The sequence below is a fragment of the Elephas maximus genome, chromosome 22, assembly GCF_024166365.1.
Source record: "Elephas maximus indicus isolate mEleMax1 chromosome 22, mEleMax1 primary haplotype, whole genome shotgun sequence".
Classification (NCBI taxonomy): Eukaryota; Metazoa; Chordata; class Mammalia; order Proboscidea; family Elephantidae; genus Elephas; species Elephas maximus.
The window spans coordinates 31,621,929-31,645,832 of NC_064840.1; the positions used below are offsets into that span (position 1 = coordinate 31,621,929).

The 23,904-nt window shown below is 48.2% G+C and overlaps 1 protein-coding gene across 10 annotated transcripts in view; it reads right to left on the reverse strand.

Moving 5' to 3' along the window:
* Positions 1–23,904, reverse strand: part of KIAA1671 (KIAA1671 ortholog) — a 239,253-nt gene that overhangs the window by 89,062 nt on the left and 126,287 nt on the right. Inside the window, exon 2 of one of the 10 annotated variants that reach the window (XM_049866980.1) lies at positions 73–1,797. The exons of 8 other annotated variants lie outside the window; for them this stretch is intronic. In XM_049866980.1, coding sequence (XP_049722937.1) covers positions 73–357 — 285 coding nt within the window. In that variant the 5' untranslated portion in view covers positions 358–1,797. Of the gene's footprint in view, positions 1–72; positions 7,476–23,904 lie in introns of those variants that run through there. One more of the 10 variants, XM_049866979.1, reaches the window with a different exon arrangement.

The window sequence follows — 23,904 nt, forward strand, 5'->3', positions numbered from 1 at the left end:
CCTCCCTGGGAAGCACTGCTGAGGAGGGGTTGTTACCACTGTTTTAATATTTAGAAAATAAAATAAGCTTACAATATCTGGTGCCTCTGAATCTGTCTGCCTTTTCCTCAGGGAAGAAAACCTCTGTTGGCTGCGAGTGGAGAACCGGCGGAACGATTCCCGACTCCGGGAAGCCAGGTGTCGGAAGGAGGAGGTGCGCTTGAAGGGGGTCCGGCTGGCCGGCTCCCTGCTTGTCCGCTCGTGGGCCACAGTCGTAGTCACTAAATTGAGAGCCTCCTGGAACGACCTCCTCACCGTCCCCATCCACTGGGTCATGTGGGTTTGGGCCACTGTGAGTTTGTCTCCGAGGTAATCCATGGGGACAGGCAGAAAGGGAGGAAGGAGGTGAGAGGGGAGAAAAGCAATTAAAACGTCAGTGTCCTCTCCCGTCTTCCTAACACTTTATGCTCATAGAAGTTATGGGCTTGCCTGGAGAGAAGACCCAGCTGTGGTCTTCAGCCAAACCAGAGGGGAAATAAACATTGCAGAGAAAGCAGCCGGTGTGGATCCCAGGTCTCACACAGAATTAGAAGGTGGCTCAGTGTCGGGTGAGGAGTCCCCTGGAGTTGTAAAGTAAACACATTGGGCGGTCCAATCTTCAGGTCCAAGTGCTCGCCAGGCAGACCGGTCGTGACGAGGAATGGTGGGAGGAATCGAGAGGTCACAATTGCTCCAGGGCGTGACAGTCCCTGTGCAGCAGGGCAGGGAGAGGCACCAGCCCTGGGCCCCCTGGTCCCCACTTCCCTGCAGGCCAGGTGTCCCTCCAAAGCACACACTGGAAGCCCCCTGCCCGGCTGCCCACCGCTGGGCCCTGCTCACCTGACCCATGCAGGTTTCCCGTCCTCCGAGATTCCAAACCTGTCGGCTGCAGGCATCTAGCTCATTTCCGGAGGCAGCCACCAGGGCCCCCAGGTCCCTTGGCGGAGCGGCCCAGATGACATCAGTCCCTGGCTTAGTGAGGGGCTTCACAGCCCAGGAATGCAGGAGGGGCCTTGGCAGGGTGGCCGCCCAGGGCGCTGACGTCCGCCCTAATTTTTTTTTTTCCGTTTCCCCAAGTCCCAACTCGCTCACCCTTTCCGCAGGGCTGCCAGGGACTTCACGTGCCTGACAGTTACCCGCCCCAGTGGCCTGGCCACAGGCGCACAAGGAAATGCAGCTACACGTGTGGGCGCGTGTGGGCGCCTGTGCATGTATGTGGGAGACCCAGCCCGCGTGCAAAGCCCAGGGAAGGTTACAATAGCGGAGACTGGTTCTGCCTCTTGGGTTACAGGCAGCGGCTCGGGACTTCTGGCTGCTGTCAGTCTGTCTCCCTCTCGTGGCCAGTTTCTCTGTCTGTTTTTCTCAGCCTCTCTCCCCGCCCTCTCCCTCTTGGCGGTCCCTCTCCAGCCCTCTCCTCCCACTCCCTTTCTTGCCTTTCCAGCCTCCTTCCCCACTCTCTCTCCCTGGAAGGCAACACCAAGCCAGGTGAAATAGCCCCTGCAGGTCCTCCAAGGAAGGATGGGGCGGGCTGTGTTGCCTGCCCGGGTTGCCATGGCAACCCCAGGGCACAGTATCTGCCCCATCCTGGGCTGGCAGGCTTGGCTGGGGAGCCCTGAGAATGATTCCTGGTTTACAGTGGGTCACATGAGCTCTCTGAGTTTTAACCCTTATGGAGCTGGAATAGTTGGACGTGGGGAGGCGGACACATGACAGTAGATCCTGAAGACTGGAGGGGGTGCAAGAGGCGGGTTGTCTGAATGGCAGTAGCTGCAGCTGGATCTGGGAGGGAAAAACACTTGTTGAGTTCCCACAGAGGAGCTCCCTCCTTCCAACAGGGATCCACGCCCCCATTTTGCTGTTGTTAGGTATCCTCAAATCAATTTAGACTCACAGCAACCCCATGTAACAGACAGAATTGGCCCCATAGGGTCTTCTTGGCTGTCATCTTTACGGGAGCAGCTCACCAGGTCTTTCTCTTGCAGAGCCACTGGGTGGGTTGGAATTGCCAACCTTTGTTAGCAGTACAGCACTTAACCTTTGTGCCAGCAGGGCTCCCCCATTTTGCAGATGAGGAAATGCAGACTCAGAGAGGTAGATTCACGTGCCCAAGGTCACACAGCAAGGACACCCCCAGGCATGGACTTTGTTGCCTTCCCACTGTTTTCTCGATCTAACACAGCGCCTGGCCCAGAGTTGAAGTTCAATAAATATTTACTGTTCGAACATGGAGTCTAGGACACAAATCGGCCTGATCACGTCCCATCCCCTGTGCTTTCCGTCACACCCAGGTTCTGAACAAATATTTGCTCTCCAGACCTTGGTCAAAGGGCCCTGCTGGAGAGAGTTTGTCGTGAGGCTCTCTGGCAATGTAGTGGACACAGCCTTCTCTCTTCTCTGGATTCTTAGTCCTCATGGCTGTTTGTTCATTCATTCACTCATTCATTTAATAAATATTCAGATAATACCTACTCTGGGCCATACACTGGAACAGAGACCAAGAACAAGGGGCTCACAGCCCAGGAGGGGATATAATGATGGCTCATATTTATTGTTTGGGGGCAGTAGTGTTTCAGTGGTTTAATTCTCGCCTTCCATGTGGGACACCTGGGTTTGATTCCCAGCCAAGGCGCGTTACACACAGCTAATACCCATCCGTCAGTGGTGACTTGCATGTTGCTACGATGCTGAACCCACCAGCAGCTCCATGGGAGAAAAGACCTGGCGATCTGCTCCCATAAAGATTACGGCCTAGGTGGGAAGGTAAAATGGTATAACCACTTTGGAAATCGATTTGGCGCTTCCTTAAAAAGCTAGAAATAGAAGTACCATACGATCCAGCAATCCCACTCCTTAGAACATATCCTAGAGAAATAAGAGCTGTCACATGAATAGATACATGCACACCCATGTTCATTGCAGCACTGTTCACAATAGCAAAAACATGGAAACAACCTAGGTGCCCATCAATGGACGAATGGATAAACAAATTATGGTGCATACACACAATGGAGTACTCCACAACAATAACAAACAAGGATGAATCGGCGAGAAATCTCATAACATGAATAAATCCGGAAGGCATTTTGCTGAGTGAAATTAGTCACTCGCAAAAGGACAAATATTGCATGAGACCACTATTATAAGAACTCAAGAAAAGGTTTAAACACAGAAGGAGACATTCTGTTATGGTTACGAGGGTGGGGAGAGAGGGAAAGGGGAATTCGCTAACTAGATAGTAGACAAGAATGATCTTAGGTGAAGGGAAGGACAACACACAATACAGGGGAAGTCAGCACCACTGGACTAAACCAAATGCTAAGTTTCCTGAACACAACCAAACACTTCGAGGGACAGAGTAGCAGGGGCAGGGGTCTGGGAACCATGGTTTCAGGGGACATCTAGATCAACTGGCATAACAAAGCTCATGAAGAAAACGTTCTGCATCCCATTTTGGCGAGTAGCATCTGGGGTCTTAAATGCTAGCAAGCAGCCTTCTAAGATGCATCAATTGGTCCTAACCCACATGGAGCAAAAGGGAATGAAGAACACCAAAGACACTAGGAAAAAAATGAGCCTTTTTTTTTTAAGACACAGGAAGGGCCACATAAACCAGGGATTCCATCAGCCTGAGCCCAGAAGAACTAGATGGTGCCCGGCTGACAGGGAACACAACAGAGAGTCCCTGACAGAGCAGGAGTAAGGTGGGGTGCAGAACTCAGTTTCACATAAAAAGACCAGACTTAAGGGTCTGACTGAGGCTGGAGGGGCCCGAGAGGATATGGCCCACGGACTCTCTGTTAGTCCAAAACTAAAACCAACTATGAAGCCAACTCTTCAGACAAAAAATACACGGGACCATAAGACATAAAATGATATTTGTAAAGAGTGTGCTTAGTTCAAGTAAATACACATGACTAAATGGGCAGCTCCTGTCTGGAGGCAAAATGAGAAGGCAGAAAGGAACAGGAGCTGGTTGAATGGACACGGGAAATCCAGGTGGAAAAGTGGAGCGTGCTGTCACATTGTAGGGATAGCAGCTAGGGTCACATAACAATGTGTGTACAAATTTTTGTATGAGACACTAACTTGAGCTGTAAACTTTCACCTAAAGCACACACACACACACAGTACTATGAAATGAATAGATGGCTAGATTTTCATAAAGCAAATATAGCAAAACATTACTCTTTATAAAGCAAATATAGCAAAATGGTGAGCGTACGTGTATTCTTTATACAATCCTTTTGGTTTTTCTGTGTGTTTGAAAATTTTCACAGTAAAATGCTGGAGGAGGGGAGATGTCCCTGCCTTTGACCCTGCAGTTCACGATCCAATTCCACATCCAGAGATCTGCACTTGGAACTAAGAATGGATGTACACAAATGTTTTGCTATAAGGATGTTTATCACAGTCATATATACAGTTGTAAAAAATTAGTAAGAATCTAATTGTCCAACAAATGGGGACTTGCTCAGGGCTGTCCTGAGCCCTATTGGAGCCAGAAGCACAAGGAAAAAAACAAAAAAAAACACATTGCCATTAAGTCATTTCTGACTGGTAGCTACCCTTCAGGACAGAGCAGAACTGACCCATAGAGTTTCTAAGGCTGTAATCTTGATGGGAACAGACTGTCACACCTTTCTCCCATGGAGTGGCTGGTATGTTTGAACCGCCGACCTTTCAGTTAGCAGCAAAATGTTTAACCACTGTGCCACGAGGCCTTCTCTCAGCAATAATGATCTTGTCTTTATCTAAAATGTTGATACAGAGTTTTTACATTTTTATTTTTAAAACAGCATATTAAAATATTATTTATTGTTATTAATATTTTTACACCCTAGGTGAGTACCTCATCCACTTCACCCTAATCTTGACCCTGGACTTCCTAAATAAACACAGTATCCTGGCTTGGGGCTTGGAGACCTACCTCCAGTTCCTAATAGCTGTGTGACCCTGAGTCAGTTACTTAACCTCTCTGATTTTCAGAGATGAAATCATGCAACGCATCATTGCCATTGATGTTGTCGGTGCTCCTCCCTTTCCACTGGGATCCCTTTTTTGGGGGAGGTACATCCATCCTTCAGTTGCTGTGGGTGTATCCTTCTCTGGAGAACTTCCCTCACTCAAGGGAAGTGGCTGTGCCCAAATGCCCACAGCCAATGACCAACTGACACAAGATACAAAATCCTGGTCCCCTTGCCTCAAGGCAGGACCAATTCAGTGTGCAATTCACACTCCAGAGCTGCCTGTGGGATCAGGCAGAGGCCAGATTTCAGGCTCAGTTGAAACCACACTGGTGCTTAGTTTCTTCTTCTGCCCTTTCTGTCTTCCTCCCTCCTTCTAGGTTTCATCTGAGAGCTTTTCCTAACTCAATTGCTTGCACAAGAATCCCCACCTCAGTCTCTGCTACCAGGAAATCCAACTTCAGACCACCACCATTATCATCATAATCATTAAAAAACAAAAACAAAAACAAAAACCGTTGCCATCAAGTCCATGCCAGCCCATGGCGATCCCGTGTGTTACAAATTAGGGCTGCTCCATAGGGTTTTCTGGAGTGTAATCGTTACAGAAGCAGATCACTAGGGCTTTCTTTTGCGGCTGCTGGGTGGGTTTGAACCACCAACCTTTAGGTGAGTAGTTGAGTACAAACCATTTTCACCACCCAGGAAGACCTTTACCATCATCATAGGCAACATATATTGAGCACTTAGTGTGCCAGGCACTGTTCTAAGTACTACTTGTATTATGGCATCTGATTCTCCCAACAATGAAATGTGGTTCATTCTATGATTATTACCCCCATTTTACAGATGTGAAAACTGAGGCAGAGAGAAGTTAAGTGACCAGCCCAAGCTCACACAGCCACCTGCAGCCTCACATCTTTGACCAGGCCCTTGTCAAATCAGCCTGGATGGACAACAAGTGTCATGCAAAGCAGAGATTAAGTAGTAGGCAGAACCACGCAGTTCTGCTTCCTTCCACGAGGGCTGAGAGGGCTGCAGAAGCTGGTTGAGAAGACAGGTGTTCGCTTGCTCCCTCCCTTTAGGTACAACGTGGTCTGAAAGTGTGACTATAAAAAGCATCGCTCCCTGAAAACTGGGGCAGCACAAGTATTTTCCCACCAGAGGACATTTTCTGCAAACTCTTCTATTCTCTCCAGGAAACTCTTGGGATATCTCTGGGCATCAAGAAAGAAAGAAACCACTACTTTCTTACATAATTAATCCAAAAACACCAGAGAAGGCGCTGAGATCCTGGAAACAAAACAAAACAAAAAAAAAAATTTTTTTTTTTTTTAAAGAGGGGTTTTATCCACAGTGTAAGGGCACCATTTCTAGACAGAGTAGAACTGCCCCGTAGAGTTTCCAAGGAGCGCCTGGTGGATTCGAACTGCTGACATTTTGGTTAGCAGGTGTAGCACTTAACCACTATGCCACCAGGGTTTCCATTTCTAGACTAGCACGTGCAATTATAGAAATCAGATTATGTCAGTCATTTAGTCATTCAACAAACATTCTCTGGACAGTTTATGCGAACTCTGTGCTGGACCCGAGGGGACCTATAGTCCCTGCAGAGCTCATGGTTTCTGAGCTTGTCTCTGATTCTCAGCCATTGTAGGGGGAGGGGAGGGACTCCCCAGAGCACCTCAACCTTAGGGCTATATATGTATTCTCCCCAAATCTGATACAAAAATGCACATTCTCGAGATTACTGGTCCAGTGGAAGAAAGAGCCAGAAAAAAACAAAATGGATAATAGCATGCTATGACAACATAAAGGGTGGGGGGGGATAAAACCCAACTAAAAAAGAAAGAGGCTGAGGCAAGGAAAGCAAAGGCAAGATGATCATTTACTGAGCACCTGCAATTGAGAAAGGGGTATCTGGATGGGGTTTCGAAGGATGAATGGGAGTACTCCCAGACAGCAGGGAGAGAGAACAGAGGCATGTGCAAAGGCCAGGAGGTATGGCCTCTGGACTTTCATATATGCTATACATCCACCTGGAAACCCTGTTGGCGTAGTGGTTAAGTGCTACAGCTGCTAACCAAAGCATCGGCTGGTGGAATCCACCAGGTGCTCCTTGGAAACTCTATGGGGCAGTTCTACTCTGTCCTATAGGGTTGCCATGAGTCAGAATCGACTTGACGGCACTGGGTTTATTTTTTTTTTTTTTGGTATTCTACAGGCAGAGAAGGACGGTGAGGTTTGAAGAGCCAAAAAGACTTGCCCAGGGTCACTGAGCTGACAAGTGGGGCTCTGGGACTTGGACCTGGTCTATCTGACTCCATGGCCAGGGCCTTTAACCAGCTTGTTCCCTCCCCCTGCCAGGGCAGAAGCCAGACTCCACCCCCACCTCTATTGTTAGCCGCCCTGGAGTTGCTCTCCAACTCACACTGACCCCAAGCACAATGGGGTCGTATCATTATGATCCACAGGGCTTCCGCTGGCAGGTCTTTCTTTCTAACTCCCACCCCCCCCCCCACCGCCTTTACCAGTTGCCATCAACTCGATTCCAACTCACGGTGACCCCATGCGTGTCAGAGTAGAACTGTACTCCACAGGGTTTTCAATGGATGATTTTTTGGAAGTACACTGCCAGGCCTTTCTTCTGAAGTACCTCTGGGTAGACTCGAACCTCCAACCTTCTGGTTAGCAGCCAAGCACCTCAACTGTTTGCACCAGAGGAGATCATAAAACCCAGCCACTTCAAGAGGGTGAGGTGAAGAAATGGCTGAGATCATTCTTGCCTGGCACATAGAAAACACTCAGTAAATGGCAGCTCCAAGGGATGATAATTATTCTGTGATAATTCATATTCATATCATTGTTCAGACAAATCACAGAACGCCAGACTGTGGGAACTGGAGTGGCCGGCAAGGAGAGACCTGGATCAACCTGCTCATTCAACAGATGAAGCAGACCCAGGTGGAGGCCCCCCACGGTCCTGCAGTAACCTTGTGGCAGGATCACTATGATATCACAAAGGAGTCACTCATCACCTGGCCTTTGACAGTGTTTTTGGCCTCAGGTCTCCCCTGTCCCCCCAGTTCCTCTCCACCCCAGCCAAACTGAACATACTACCACCCTGGGATGACGACACTAATGCTCAGCCAGCTTTTGCACATGCTGTTCCCCCCGTCTAGGACACCATTCCACCCATTCCTCACCTGGTCTGTACCTATTATCCTCCAGAGCTCCTCTTCAATACTGTCTCCTCTGAGAAGCCTCCCATGATTCCCCCATGCCCACTGGCGCCCCCTCTGAGCACTCACACTGCCTAGGTTACTCCCCCTCCAAGAAATCACTTAGCATGCAAGGCCATGACTCAGTTTACCTGTCAGTCACTCCCACTAGACTGTGAGCCAACGGATGGCAGAAACATGTCCTATTGACCCTTCGGCATTCAGCACTTGAGCAGTAGGCACTCAATATGCCTACTAAGTGGAATGAAGGAATTACTGAAGCTTGAACCCAAGTCATAGAACCCCGATATCCCTCTCTCTAGATTTGTTTCCATGGCAACAGGGAAAAGAATTCTGATAAGGAACAAAAAAAGATAAAGGACTTGATCTTACAAGTCAATTCCAGATTATTTATAAACCAAGCCCAAGACTATTTTCTTGTGTTCCTTTATCATATTTTATTCAAATAGTCATTTTCATGACCTACCAAAAACCCAATGCCTTCCAGTTGATTCCAGCTCCTAGTGACCCTAGGGGACAGAGCAGAACTGCCCCATGGAGTTTCCAAGACTGTAATCTCTAAGGAAGCAGATTGCCACATCTTTCTCCCAAGGAGTAGCCAGTGGGTTCGAACAGCGGACCTTTCGGTTAGCAGCTGAGTGCTTTAACCACTGCATGACCAGGGCTTCTTTAATGACCTAAGGTGCCCTTAATTCACCTTGAGAGGGAAAAAAATCACCTGGGAAGGAAATCTTTCTAGAAACAGCCAGAAACCCACCAGGTCCTATCTTTAGCTCCGGTGGGAAGCAGCAGTTTCCATGAAGGGGTGGGGAAGGTCAGTCTGTAATCACAGCCTCTCTTCTAGAAGCCCAGCATCTAATAAGGCTGCAAGTGCTGGCCTTCTCTGGGGTGGGTGGGGGTGAGGTGGACTGAGAGGCCTAATGCATCCCAGCAGGGTCGCTCAGTGGTTCTAGAGGCCACTGTCCCCTCAGAAGCTGCTACCCTGTCACCGGTATCCTGGGGCGGAAAGGGGGAGCCCCATTGGGGGTCTTCATCTGCCTGCCCAGAGTTAGACAACATGTTTCTTTTCACCACAGCAGCTGAATTTCCACATTTTTGGATCAGTTAGTGAAAGAGAGCAAGACGTTCTTGGCGAACAACAAATTAGAACTGGGACCAGGCATACGCGATGTTACTAGGAAATAGATTTCTGATTACTGAGCTTGCTATACTTGGCTCGACTGCCGTCTAAGCAGCACCCCAGGATTTTAAGGATCTCTGTGAGGATAATAAAAGATGGAGAGAATGAAAGAAGGCCTTTCTTTCCTTGCTCCCTCCCTCCCTGACTTCAGCCAGCATTTACTGAGCACCTACTATGCCTAACTGCCAGAAGCTGGCAAGACAATGAACAAAGGGCCCAATCCCCAGCCTCCAGAGTTGTTTGATTTCAGTGTTGCCGTAAATATAAAATATAGAAAGGTGCACCTGACCCAAGCCATGGTATTTTCAATCACCTCAGATGCATGCGAAAGGTGAACCATGAATAAGGAAGACCAAAGAAGAATTGATGCATCTGAGTTATGATGTTGGCAAAGAATACTGAATATACCACGGACTGCCAGAAGAACGCATAAATCTGTCTTGGAAGAAGTACAGCCAGGATGCTCCTTAGAAGGGAGATGACGAGACTTCATCTCACGTACTTTGGATGCATTATCAGGAGGCACCAGTCCCCGGAGAAGGACATCATGTTTGGTAAGGTAGAAAAAAAAAAAAAGGTAGAAGGTCAGCAAAAAAGAAGGTGGCTCTTAATGATATGGGTTGACACAGTTGCTGCAATAACGGGCTCAGACATAGCAATGATTGTAAGGATGGTACAGGACCAGGTAGTGTTTCACTCTGTTGTACGTAAGGTTGCTATGAGTCAGAACTGACTCAACAGCACCTAACAACAACAGTAAATATAATAACAATCAGTAGTTCTCATTTACTGACGGCCTACTGCACACCCTGTTACCTGTATAACCCAGGATGGTTATAATACCCATTGAACAGACAAGGAAACGGAGATGTAAATGATGAAGCTGCTCGTCCAGGCCACCCTGTTGGTAGGTGTAGAGCCATGATTCAAGCCTACATCTGGCTGCCCCCAAAGCCTGTGGCCTTAGCCACCATACTACCCTGCCCCTGTGAGCACCCCTGGTAATGTGAAATGGAGGCTGAACTGTAGGGTGCAGAAGATGTGGTCATGGGAGCCAAGACTTTACCCAGTGTTCCTCTTTCCCTCCACTTCACTTCCTTCTTCTCAAACTCAGGTGAGCTGTGAACCCCAAATAAACCTAACTGTGAAGAGCACAAGGGTCCCTGGGATGGCCTCAGGGACACTCTCCCAAACTTGGTTCCTACAAAGGCTTAGCTATGTTGACAGCTCCAGCAACCAGCAGGGTTGGGTGGCCTCCGAGGGCACCTAGCATCCCACTTGCCCAGGTGGAATTGAGTCTGGACCCTGAGACTGGAGTTCAAAGCTGCCAAGCTCTGCTCTCAACCGCTGTCCAACCCCAAGGAACACTCCCTTGTCTCTGGGTCTCGATTCCCTGAGGGGTTGTACAGGATGATCTCCACTGGAAAGTCCAACTCAATACTCCAGGTCTCCTCCTCTCAAAGGCCACCTGAGGCGGAAGGAGAACTACAGACCAGGGTTCAAACCAGGAGTGCTCTCGGGCACTCACGGGGCCTTCTCTTGCCCGAGTTTCTTCATTTTGCAAGTGGAAATCATGACACCTACCTCCCAGGTGGAGTCCCTGGCTGGTGCAAATGGTTAACACACTTGGCAGCTAGTCAAAAGGTTGGAGGTTCAAGTCCACCCAGAGGTGTCTTGGAAGAAAGACCTGGCGGTCTACTTGAGCACATTTCTACTCTGACACACATGAAGCTGTCATGAATTGGAGTTGAGTTGACGGCAAATGGTCTGGTCTCTTGTCTACCTCCTGGGTAAAAGTACAAGTGGCGGGCACATAGTAGGCCTCAGTAATGGTCAGATTCCAATGCGGAGTGCCCATGGTTAGAGTACTTACACTTTGAAAACTGAGAAAGAAAAACTGCCTCCCAAAGCCAAATGTGCATCCAAATACTATAGTATGCCAGGCCCGATGTCATCCTTGGAGGCACTGGTTAAGGGCAGGGCTTCCAGGGCAGGCTGACTGGGCTCTCCAACTCCTCACTGTGTGACCCTGGGCAAGTGGCTTGCTTTCTCTGAGCCCTTGTCTGCAAAATGGGGATAAAAACGGTTCCCTCCTTACAAGGTGGTGCTGAAGGTTATACAACGTATTCTGACCACTTTATGAGAGCAGAACAGCTATCGCCTTTTGACAGATGGGGAAACTGAGGCTAAGGGCATGAAGGTCAGATGCTATAAAGGAAGTTAGTGGCAAAGTCTGAATCAGAGGCCTGGGCTCTAAACTACCCTCTTAACAGCTGTGTCCCACTGGGCAAGAGGAGAGTAGGCACTCAGGAGCCATGTCTCTGGCCTTCCATGCCTCAACTACAGCCAAGCATTTCTGTCACTCGGCTCAGCCCCCATCCCTCATCTCATCTCAAAGCTGCTGTTAAGTAACGGTCTCCGCTTGACTATGCCTCTGCACATGGGTAGCTTTCTCCTGACCCGGCTGGAAGTCTATCCTGCTTGTGCTCTGCTTCTCTGCCACACAAAGTACCCCTTCTCTGTGCCACCCACACACTGTTCCAGTAGCTGAGCTGTACCAGGCAGGGAGAGCAAGGAGGGGGCAGCCAGGCGGCCTTGGCACCTTGGCACCTTGGCGAAGGTGCTGTCACCCTAAAGGTCTCCACAGTGGCTTACTCCACCGGCACAAGGCACATTCTGACAGTTTCAGAGTCCAAGGCCTTGGGCTGGCCTGGATTTAAACCTTCCAGAGCCCCCCAATGCCAGGACCTCAAGGCAAGACCCCACCTCCCTCCTCCGCAAAGGTTACCCCCTCTCTAGTAACTCCAGGCCACTTGCAGCTCCCCACATACTGAGGTGCTTCTTGTCTGAGTCTTGGCTCAAATGTCACTTCCTTGAGGAAGCCCTCCCTGACTACCTAACACAAAGGAGCCCCAAGACCCTCCCTGTCACAGCACTCTTTCACTTGCACTTTAGTAATTATCATTATTTGGTATCTTCCTGATTATTCCTCTATTATCTGTCTCCCTAAGGAAACCTCATGAGGTTTCTCTAAGAAACCTTAGATGTCTTATTCTCAGCTATTACCCCAGAGCCTAGCATACATGAGGCCCTCAGTAAGGGCTTGTTGAATGAATGGATGGATGGACAGATGGGTGGATGAGATGACTGAAGGACTAAAAAGAAGGGAAGGGAAGGGGAGGGGAGCAAAGGGAGAGAAGAAGCACTACTCTACTTGCAGTGCAATGCCTTCTCTCATCCCCTTTCCTCGGCCAGTCCTTACCCATCTTTTAAGACCCCTCCTCCAGGAAGTCTTCCCTGCCACCTCTCCTAAGTGCCTCCACTGAGTCTCCCGGCCTTGGATTCCCCCATCACAATGCTCTCTTCACTGTACGTGAAGGTCATTTCCATACCCCTCTGCCCAGGCTGCAGGCGCTGTGAAGGTCAGGGCTGTACTCATTCCATTCTGTATCTCTAGGGCCCATTCCAAGGCCTGGTGCACAGTAGGCAGCTCAGTCACACATCTTACCCCAGAACTAGGCCAAGGCTGGGCACTTCGGAATCTTCAGCACTACCTTGTTAGGAGGGTACCATTTCTATCTCCATTTTACAAAGAAAGTGAGGTTCAGAGAAGGCTGGCCACTTGTCCAGGGTCACACAGCAAAGATTCCAAGTTACCACTATACCACACTGGCTTCCAGCCCAGGCCTCCCATGAAGGAGGGCACAGGAAGGTGAGGAGTAGGAGATGGCATCAATTCCAGGATAGGAGCACTTGCAGTTTCTCTACAATTTGGCCTCTCAGTTCCATAAGACCACAAGAGGAAGGGGCGACATGGATTGAGCATCCACTGTGTGCTGCACATTGGGCCCTTTACATGTATCCTCATTCAGTCCTTGCCAACCCTTTGGAGAGACATCATTCTCCCCAGTCTCAGATTAGGAAATTGAGGCCAAGATCACACCATGGTGACTCTGTACCCAGCCCAAAGTCACCCAAACAATTAGCTATCAGGAAACTAATTAAAAAATAGATCCGACAAAATATAGCCCTCAAGAGTATTCTCCCTTCCTGGATATGCCCTGCAAATACCCGTTATTCACAACCCATTCTCTCTTGCAGCAGCAACATGGGCATGGGACTCAATCCTGGCCAACAAGATCTAGGGGGAAGTCTACTGGGTGGACTTCGGGGAGAAGTCTTTCTCCCTGATGCAACGCTCTTTCTTAGCTGGATATTGTCAAGTCTCCCTTCAATGGCTGGAACTCTGGCAGCCATTTGGGAACCATGAGGGGATAAGATGCTGAGGAGAGAGAAAGGAAGATGTAAAGAACCTGGGTCAAGCCACTAAACCAGGACTTGGTACACTTCTTCTGTAAATGGCTAGGCAGTAAATATTTTAGGCTTTGCAGGCCACATGTAGTCTCTGTCACCTATTTCTCTCTTGTTTTTTTTTTACAACCCTTTAAAAATATAAAATTCATCCTTAGTTCATGGGCCATAATTTGCTGAACCCTACATTACATGTACCAACCATCAGGTGAATTATGTGAGACAACACACGTCCTTATTGTTTAATCCTCCTTCATGGGGTCTTTTACGTGCAACCCAAAGCATCTTCATGCATAAAGTGACAGTGGTGTACCAAGTGTTGGCAAGGATGTGGGGCAGCTGGAACTCTCATATCCTGCTAGTGGCAATGCAAAATGGTACAACCACTTTATAAAACAGGCAGTTTCTTCAAAAGTTAAATATACAGCTACCCCACAATCTAGTCATTCCACCCGTAGGTATTTACCCAAGAGAAATGAAACCATATGTCCACACAAAGTCCTGTCCATGAAGGTCTGGCAGGTTTATTCATAAAAGCCAAAACCTGGTGTTATGGACTGAATTGTGTCCCTCTAAAAGGCATGCTGAGGTCCTAATCCCTGCACCGGTGAATGTGAACTTGTCTGGGCAATTGGGATTTTTCACCACAGATGTTATCCGTTGGGTCACATGAGGTCATACTGGTGTAGAGTGAGTCCTAGTTCTGATCCTTTCTGAGTGGGGTCTGATAAAAAGGGAGTCAGTCACACACTGGGAGAAGAGAGGCTCCATATGACAACAGAGGCAGACACATCTATAAGCAGCAAACTAGAATGTGTCTTTAATGTCAAGGACGGCTGCAGCTGCCAGAAATTAGGGGAGAGGTTCACAGAAGGAATGAACAAAGCCAAGACCCTGATTTGGGCTTCTAGCCTCCAGAACTGAGAGAAAATCGACGTTTCTTCATAAAAGCCCACCCACTTTGTGGCATTTTATTATGGCAGCCATAGGAAACCAAGATACCTGGAAACAATCCAGATGTCTTCAACAGATGAATGGACAAGCCAACTGTGGTACATCCAAACTATGAAATACTACTCAGCAATAAAAAGGAATGAACTATCGATACACACCACAACGCGGATGAATCTCAAAATAATATGCCGACTGAAAGAAGCCAGACAAGAAAAAATAAAAGCATATACCTCATGATTCCTTCAATATAAAATTCTAGAAAATGCAAAGTAATCTACGGTGCCAGAAGGCAGAACTGTGGTTGCCTGAGGACAGGGATAAAAGAAGGCATGGATTGCAAAGAGGCAGGAAGAAACTTCTGGGGATGATGGATGGATGTGTTCATTCATTTAATCGTGGTGATGGTTTCACAGGTAGAACAGAAAGAAGCCCCAGCTCAGATGTAACCAGCTCACTACCCAACCACCATCTGCAACAGGCAAGGGAACATGCCTGACGCCTCCTCTCCTCCGTCTGATTCCATGGACAGTGTCGATTAAGGCAAGCCCAGCAGAAAACCTCACAGAAGGAGATTTCTGTCATGGCCACAAATCAACAAGACCAGAGATAGAAGGAAAAAGCTAAAGACTAATCAGGGAGTTCATGTCAAGCTAAATTATAAACAACAACCACCACAAAAGTTGCCATCGAGTCCATTCTGACTCATGGCGACCCCATGGGTTACAGAGTAGAACTGCTCCATAGGGTTTTCTTAGCTACCATCTTTACAGAAGGTACCCAAGTGGCACAGTGTTCAAGTGCTTGGCTGCTAACCAAAATGTCAGCAGTTCGAACCCACCAGCAGCTCCACAGGAGGAAGGTGTGGCAGTCTGCTTCCATAAAGATTATAGCCTTGGAGACTATAGGGCAGTTCTATTCTGTCTTACAGGGTCATTATGAGTCGGAATCGACTTGAGGGCAATAGGTTTAATCTTTCCAGAAGGAGATCACCAGGCCTTTCTTCCACAGCACCACTGGGTGGGTCTGAACTGCCAACCTTTAGGTTAGTAGTCAAGTGCAAATTGTTTGCACTACCCAGGGTGTGCCTCTTATTTGCTTGAAAAAAAGCAAATAAAAATGATTGAGTGTGCACGGGAGAGTTTTGGGGGATTTGTAGGACATCATCCTGTGGCTTATCACTCACATGTTCTTTATGTTCTTTTTAGAGACACAATAAAGATATGAATGAATTAATGAATGAATGGAATGATTGCTCCTGGATGGTGGAATGAGATACTAGGCAGAGACTGGACCACATGGAGCCCTACCTTTTATCAATACCACACATGCCTTTTCTCATAGATCTCTAAAACCACACAGTAAGACAGATAGCACCTTTTAGAGAAGAGGAAACAGAGGCTCAGAGATGTTCAGTATTGTGCCCAAAGTCACTCAGCTGGGAAGTGGCAGAGCTAGGACTAGATCCTGGGTCGGCCTGGTTTGCAAGCTGATGTTCTTTTGTACATAGCCTGGAGTGAGCCTTTACCAAAGTCTCAAGAAACCCCACACTGGGACACTCAAAGCTGTCTGTCTTGTTTACCACAGAACCCCCAGGCCTAAGACCTTCAATAAACAGCTGCTGAAAGGATAAATGGCTCCAGCAGAGGGCCAGGCCCAGAGTCGGTGCTTAGTAAGGGTTTTAAAACCAAAAAAAAAAACAAAAAACAAAACCAAACCCACTGCCGTTGACTCATAGCAACCCTATAGAACAGAGCAGAACTGCCCCACAGAGTTTCCAAGGAGCGCCTGGTAGATTCGAACTGCCGACCTCTTTGTTAGCAGCTGTAGCACTTAACCACTATGCCACCTAAGGAGACAGAAAGATGAGAGAACGAAGAAGGAAGAAAGGGCTGGGTTTCCAAGGCTGTAATCTTTATGGAAGCAGACTGCCACATCTTTTTCCCGTGGAGCAGCTGGTAGGTTCGAACCACTGACCTTTTGGTTGGCAGCTAAGCACTTTAACCACTGCGCCACCAGGGCTCCTTAAGATGGTGACACATTATCTTAGGTGCTCATTTTCACAATCGCCTTTCTCAAAGCATGTGACACATTTTCTAACAACACTGTCCTGAGCTTTCATCCTACCTCCCTAAGTTCTTCCAGAAGGGAGGGTGATCTGCAGGGGGTGCTGAGGGAACAGGGGCCATGTTGCATTAAAAAAAAAAAGACAAGACAGTTGCTGTGGAGTTGATTCTGACTCCTGGCAACCCCACGTGTGCAGAGTAGAACTGTGCTCCGTGGGGTTTCCAATAGCTGATTTTTCAGAAGCAGATCACCAGGCCTTTCTTCCAAGGCACCTCTGGGTGGGTTTGAACCACCAACCTTTATGGTTAGTACTCGAGCACTTAACTTTTTGCACCACCCAGGGACTCCCATCAGCCTCCACTCAAGTAAGTCCCCAGAGGGTCCTGTTTTGCGGGATCTTATTGTCTCCTTGAGATATGTTCTTGAAGTTCTCACCTTTCACTCCCCACCTCTGGGCTTGGGTGCGGGCGGTGGGGGTAGGGGGATGGTACAAGAGGCCTGAGTTGGCCAGCTCTGCCTCTAATGTGTGTGTGGCCTTGGGCAGGTCTAGGTGCTGTCTGGGCCTCCCTTCTCCCACCCTACAAGGAAGAGGTTATCCAAATCATTCATTCACTCCACCACACACTGAGTCCGTCAGGAAAGCTCCAAACTCTGGGCAATTCACCCACACTGATGTCCAAAAAATGGACATTTCTGCTCCTCTAACCAATATCCACACCTAGTCTCGCAGAAGAAAAAGAAAACATTCTGTTTGGATCTCTGACAGAGCAACTTCTTTCTTGAGAAGGTCTGAGTTGACGGTTTATTTTCCTCAAAAATAGATCTGAGGTTATAATGACAGACCTGCCTCATCCTTCATGTCCAGATGTAAAACCCACGGCAGTGACCTCAGGTGGTCCAGTGTCTCCCACCTCCTGCCCTCCTGTAACAAGGAGTGAATGAATGCTACACAGGGGTGAGGCAGGGAGTTGACAGGGTGTCTACCAACCAGTGTCTCTGTCGGAAGCAGAAAATCAGTGCAGAGGGTGGATTGAGTGGGAGGCCAGGAGTGTCAGGGAAGCTTTCAGCTTGTCCATTCTTACCAAAACCAGTCATTTCAGGGTATAATAATAACTGCCCTGCCTCCTGGCAGGCGTTCTCATTTCCAAATGGACTTAATGAGATCTCTTATAGGAAGGGCTTTGCCAGTCAGGAATGAGATGCCTGCAGCCAGTGTCACTTGATGGAAACTAAATGAGTCACTTAAATGGAAACGGGCCAGGGGAGGGGAGCCATCACTTAACACACCTACTATGCGCCCACACCTACAGAGTTAGGATTCTACGGTGTCACTGTCTTTTATTTCACTGAAATTACACCAATGGCCCTACCAGGTCTCACCTCTCCTTGCACAATGAGAAATCTGAGCCTCAGATTTGGTTCCTAGATGGTAAAGCAGGCGCCCATACCTGTGAGCTGTGTGACCTCTCTGAGCCACCGCACCTCTCTGAGCCTCAGTCTCCACATCTGTAAATGGGGTAATACTACCCATGTCATGGGGCTCTTATGAGGGTTAAATGAGACACTGCCTAGAGATTGCTTAGCACCTAGTAGCGTTCAGTGAACTTTAGCGCTTATTGACTTGTGGGCTGGATTTGAATCTAGGCCTGTCAGCTCCCAAAAGTTTGGTAAATTTCCTCTTTCACTAATCTGCAACTTCCCCCCTCTACCCTTCCCAAGCCCACTGTGGTACTGATCTCACCTCCCACCTCACAGAAAGCAATGGAGGCAATTGGGGGAGAATGACCCCACACTCCCTGTCCAGAAGCCCACCCTGTATCCTTCCAGCTGCCGCAGGAGATGCAGCCACGCTCTTAGCTGGGCCGGCCCTGCTCTCCAGCGCCAGTACCTGCACCTCTCACTCACGCAAGACTGCCCCCCTTGGATCTGACTGTCTGCTTTCCCCAGAGGCAGCCCTGCCTCCCCACATGCCCTGCTAGGCAGGCCAGCCCATCAGCAAAGCTTCAACATCACTCATCTCTAAAAGCCCAACAAACTCCTCTCTTGATCCCACCTGTCTGCTCCCCTGGAAAACTATTGGTGCCTCAAACGTAACACACCAGAACAGAACTCTTGACACACCCCTCCACCCCTGCCTCAGATCTGCTTTCTCAACAATCTCTGCTGCAGTAAAAGGCATCACCTCCCTCACCCCCAGTGTCTGCGTTGGAGAGCTGGGACCCTCCTTCTACCCTCCCCTCACCTCTGACACCCAGTCCCATCAGCTTCTCCTGGAACCCAACCACTTCTCTCCTCTTTCCATCTCACACCGGCACCCGGAGCCAAGCCTCCGTCCCTCCAGCCAGGTAAGAGCACTGCCTCCCCATCCCACCTCCTGCTCCTCCAGTCATTCCCCCTGACAACAGCTCAGATGAGCTTTATAAACCTCATCACATCACAGACCCTCTACTGAATGCACTCCCTCAGCCTTCCACTACAGCCAGAATAAACTCCAAACCTCTGGCCTGGCCTTCAAGGCTCCTGCCTGCTGCCCTCCTTGCCTACTCCTAGGCCAGCCATATTGACTTCACTATGTTTCAACCACTCTAAGCTCAGCCCCATCCCGAGGCCTTTGTACTTGCTGTTCCTGCTGCTGTTCCCCCAGACCCTCATATGGCTTCTTGTATCTTTCAGCTCTCCACTCAAATGTCCTCCGAGAGGTCTTGCCAGCCACCTTTCCCCAAGTCCCTCTCTACCATATCACTCTGTTTTATCGTCTTCATGGAATTTATCGGTATTTAGAATTACCTATCTACTTATTTTCGTTGGGCATTGGTGGTTCAGTGGTAGAATTCTTGCCTTCCATGTGGGAGACCCAGGTTCAATTCCCAGTCAATGTACCTCATACACAGCCACCACCCATCTGTCAGTGGAGGCTTGTGATTTACTACGATGCTAGACAGGCTTTAGTGGAGCTTCCAGGCTAAGACAGACTAAGAAGAAAAGCCTGTCGATCTACGTCTGAACATCAGCCAGTGAAAACCCATGGATCCCAATGGTTTGATCTGTAACCAATCGTGAGGGTGGCACAGGACTGGGCAGCGTTTTGTTCCATTGTGCTTGGGGTCACCATGAGTCGGGGACCCACTACACAGCAGCTAACAGCACAACAACAACAACAATTTATTTTCATATCTGTTATCTGTCTCTCCCACTGCTAGGGCAGGGGCTGCCTTTTTCTCATTCCCCCCTGATGCTTGGTACCTAGAACAGTGTCTGGCATGTAGAAGGGGCTCTACAAATATTCACTGAGCAATAAACGAATGAATGAATGACCAAAGAAATGAAGGAATGAACACACAAACACACAAGTCAGACTCTGTGGGGCTGTTTGCTCATCTCGAAAATGGAGCTGGCAATCCCACACTCATGGGGCTGTGAGAAGTGGAACCTGAATGCAGGCCCAAGGGGATACTCCATGCATACTTGAGCCCACGGGAACTCAGCAGCCAACATCTCCTCTCGACCTTCCCTGCATAAAACGTATTTCAAAACCAAGAATTTGTCATTGAAATACTGCAGCTGAAGGTCTAAGGGAGATCGTACGGAAGAACACAATCCAGTGTATTACCCGGTAGCCATAGCAACTGCAATCTTCAAGCACAATTCTGTCTCATTTCTACTTTTTACATAGAAATTTCTAGAAGTTCAGATTCCACCCCCCCCCCCCCCCGGTGACATTCTACAGAATAGATATCCTCATTTGGCTCTGAGAGGAAAAAATGTAAAATGTCAGATTCCTACAAGGTGAACTGGCTTGCAAAGAGTCTCATTTTTAAAAATGGGAGGCCAATTCTGAGACTAATTTGAACTCATTGCTGTTGAGTCAATTCTGACTCACAGCAACCCTATAGGACAGAGTAGAGCTGCCCCATAGGGTTTCCAAGGAGTGGCTTGTGGATCTGAACTGCTGACTTTTGGGTTAACAGCTATAGCTCTTAACCACTGTGCCACCAGGGCTCCAATTCTGAGACTAGGAACCAAGTAATAATAATAATAGACAACCAGCATCTTTGTAATAGAATGGACTGGTTTATTACATAACCTTCACCACTCATTCACTTAGTCATTCAATAAACATTCACTGAATGCCTACTAAGTGCCATGTTCTGTGCTTGGCTTGGGGATACAGCCTCAACTAGATGGATGAGGGTCCCTGCCCTTGGGGAGCTGGCAGTCCAATGGGAAAGGATTCCAGGGGAAGTGCTCATTCCCAGCAAGGACATCAGCCAGTGGAGTCTCCTTGGTTAGCAGGGAACAACATGGTAGAGGAGAACGGACAGGCCTGTGGGATCATGCAGATCCACCATTCACTGGCTGTGTGACCCTGAGAAAATCACTTCAGCTCTCTGAGCTCATTTCCATCTTTGTAAAATGGTATTAACTTATGAAGGTGCTATGTGAACCTAATGAGATGACACAAACAACGTGCCTTGTGTGGTGTCTGGTATACATCAAGTGCTCAGTAACTACTATTTCCTTTTACCTTATAAAGGAAGAGGGAGCCAGCCTCTGATGGGGCCTTGGAAAAGTTAAGTTCTCTAGCTGTGAGGTTTTCCCAAAAGGATGTCCATGTCCTAAAGGACCAAGGGAGTCTGGAAACATCTGAGACTTCAACACTCAAAGCAAAAGTAGGGGAAAGGCTGGTGAAAGAGGAAACGGGGTTTAGCCAGGCCATTAGCCAGCTTAACCTGTTAACAGCTTCCTGGGAACTCAAATGGGGCTGAACTTTCAGCCCTGGGCAAGTTTCAGGCTGGGAGCCAGGCTGAACTGGCCAAAAGATGAAAAGACAGGGATGCTAAGAATGCCGGCCACTGTGAGTTTCTCACCAACCCGGCCACACGTTTGGTGAGACCAGAGTCTTGGAGACTAAAGAGAAAAGTCAAGGTCAAGATTCAGGCAGCATTAGAGTTGAGGGCTCCAGAATTCACCTCATCCCGATGTAAGCCGTAAGACCCAGAGAGAAGCCAGAGGGCCAGATGCTTTAAAAGGAGCCACTTGGACCCCTTGATCCAGATGGATGCATGGATGGATGTATGTATGGATGGATGGACGGACAAATACCTCCCACTTAGTCAACTCCAACTCGTGGACACGTTATGTACAACAGACTGAAACGTTGCCCGGACCCGTGTAATCCTCATGATCGCTGGCACATTAAAGTCCATCATTGCGGCTACTATGCCAATCCATCTTATCAAGGGTCTCCTTCACCCTTGTTGGCCCTCTACTTTACCAAACACAGTGTCCTCCTCCAGCGATTGATCCCTCCCAATGATGTGTCCAAAGCAAGTGAGTCGAACAATGTCCTGCAGTGATCCATAACATTTTAATTGGCTGATTTTGGAAGTAGATTGCCAAGCCTTTCTTCCTAGTTTGTGTTAGTGATCATCAGTGACCCTGTTGGTATCTGAAATACCAGTGGCATAGCTTCCAACATCACAACAACATGCAGGTTACCACAGTACAACAAAGTGACTGAGGGGCGATGGTCCTCAAAGCTGGAGTAAAATTCTGGCAGACGACATACATTTGAACAACACGCCAGAGCCCAAGGCATGAGGGGATCAGAGCCCGTCTGTGTTTGGGGGCAGGCCATGCTGTTCTCAGGTTCCAGCTTTTGCATCTGCACTGCTGTTCCTCATGCCTAAACACTGCTCCATTTTCCCCTCACCCACTCCAGCCAGCCCCACCCACCTGGAAGACCTCTATTCGACCTTCGAATGACCCAAGAAGGCCATGGCTACGGGTTTCTCCTACAGACATATGGCACGAGGGCACAAACACGTCTGCACAAGGATGTTCACTGCAGCGTTGTTTACAATAGTGCACAAAAGTAGAAGGAACCTACAGGTCCATCTAGGGGGACTGGTTAACTAAATGACAGTGCAAGGAAAAATATCAAGCCATCAGAAAGAACAAGATAGACCTACATGTGCTGATATGGAAAGATTTCATCATTATGAGTAAAATCAAAGGGTACAGAACCACATGTATAGTAAGATCTGATTTATGTTAAAAAATATGTGTGTGCGTGTATATATATATAAAATATGGGAAGACACAGACATATGCACAGTTATAGTCTTATGTACGCATAGAATATTTCCAGAAGGAGACACAAAACTGTCATCAGTTTCCAGGGAGGGAGACTGCAGGCTGGAGTGGCAGGGAAACTAATTTTTCTTTAGAATACTGTTTTGCATAGTTAGAAACGTTCACTGTGTCTGTGTACATACTTTTTCAACTAAAAAAAAACAAAAATAAGTAAACAATTTTTAATGTTTGGACATCACTGGCGCTAAAATTTTCTCCCCCTAAAAACTGAGCCTAGGAGCCTGGGGCATGCAAACGGTTTGCGACTGGCTGCTAACCTAAACACTGGCAGTTCAAACCTACCCAATGGCACCATGGAAGAAAGGCCTGGCCAACTGCTTCCGTAAAGATTACAGCCAAGAACACCCGATGGGGCACTTCTACTCCGTAACACATGGGGTCGCCATGAGTCAGGGGCCGACTGGACGGCAGTCAACAACAACAGCAAACTGACCTAATTAGCCCATTGACGTTTGGATGTGACCTTCCAGGTATCGTACCATCGCAAAGTATCCATTTATGTTTCTGGCACCTCCTCTGTGGGGGCAGGGAATGTGGCAACCACACCCATCTCCACTCTCAGCCTGGCACTTATGAGCATTCAACAAATAAGGATCTAAAGACATCATTAAAACCAATATACCCACTCCCATCTTCTTAAGAGCTCTTAATTTTTACCAAGTTACTATTTATCAAATATCAGTTTTTTTTTTTTTTTTATGTGCTAGCCAATTTTACATCCAGCATTTCATTTAATGGAGGCAATAACCCTCACGCCTGGCTGACGGTAGTAGATGCTGTTGGTGCCCTGCCTAGATCCCCTTTACCAGGTGGGGCACCATCCCCCAGGTGCTGGGAGTACCAGCTGTTACAGCACACAGCTGTCCTCCAGACAACTGACCTTGGCCAATGGGGGAAAAAACCCACCACCTTGTCTCAAAAAAGAAAAAAAAAAAAAATTGCTGTCAAGTAGATTCCAACTCATGGTGGCCCCTTACATGTCAGAGTAAAACTATGCTCCATAAGGTTTTCAATG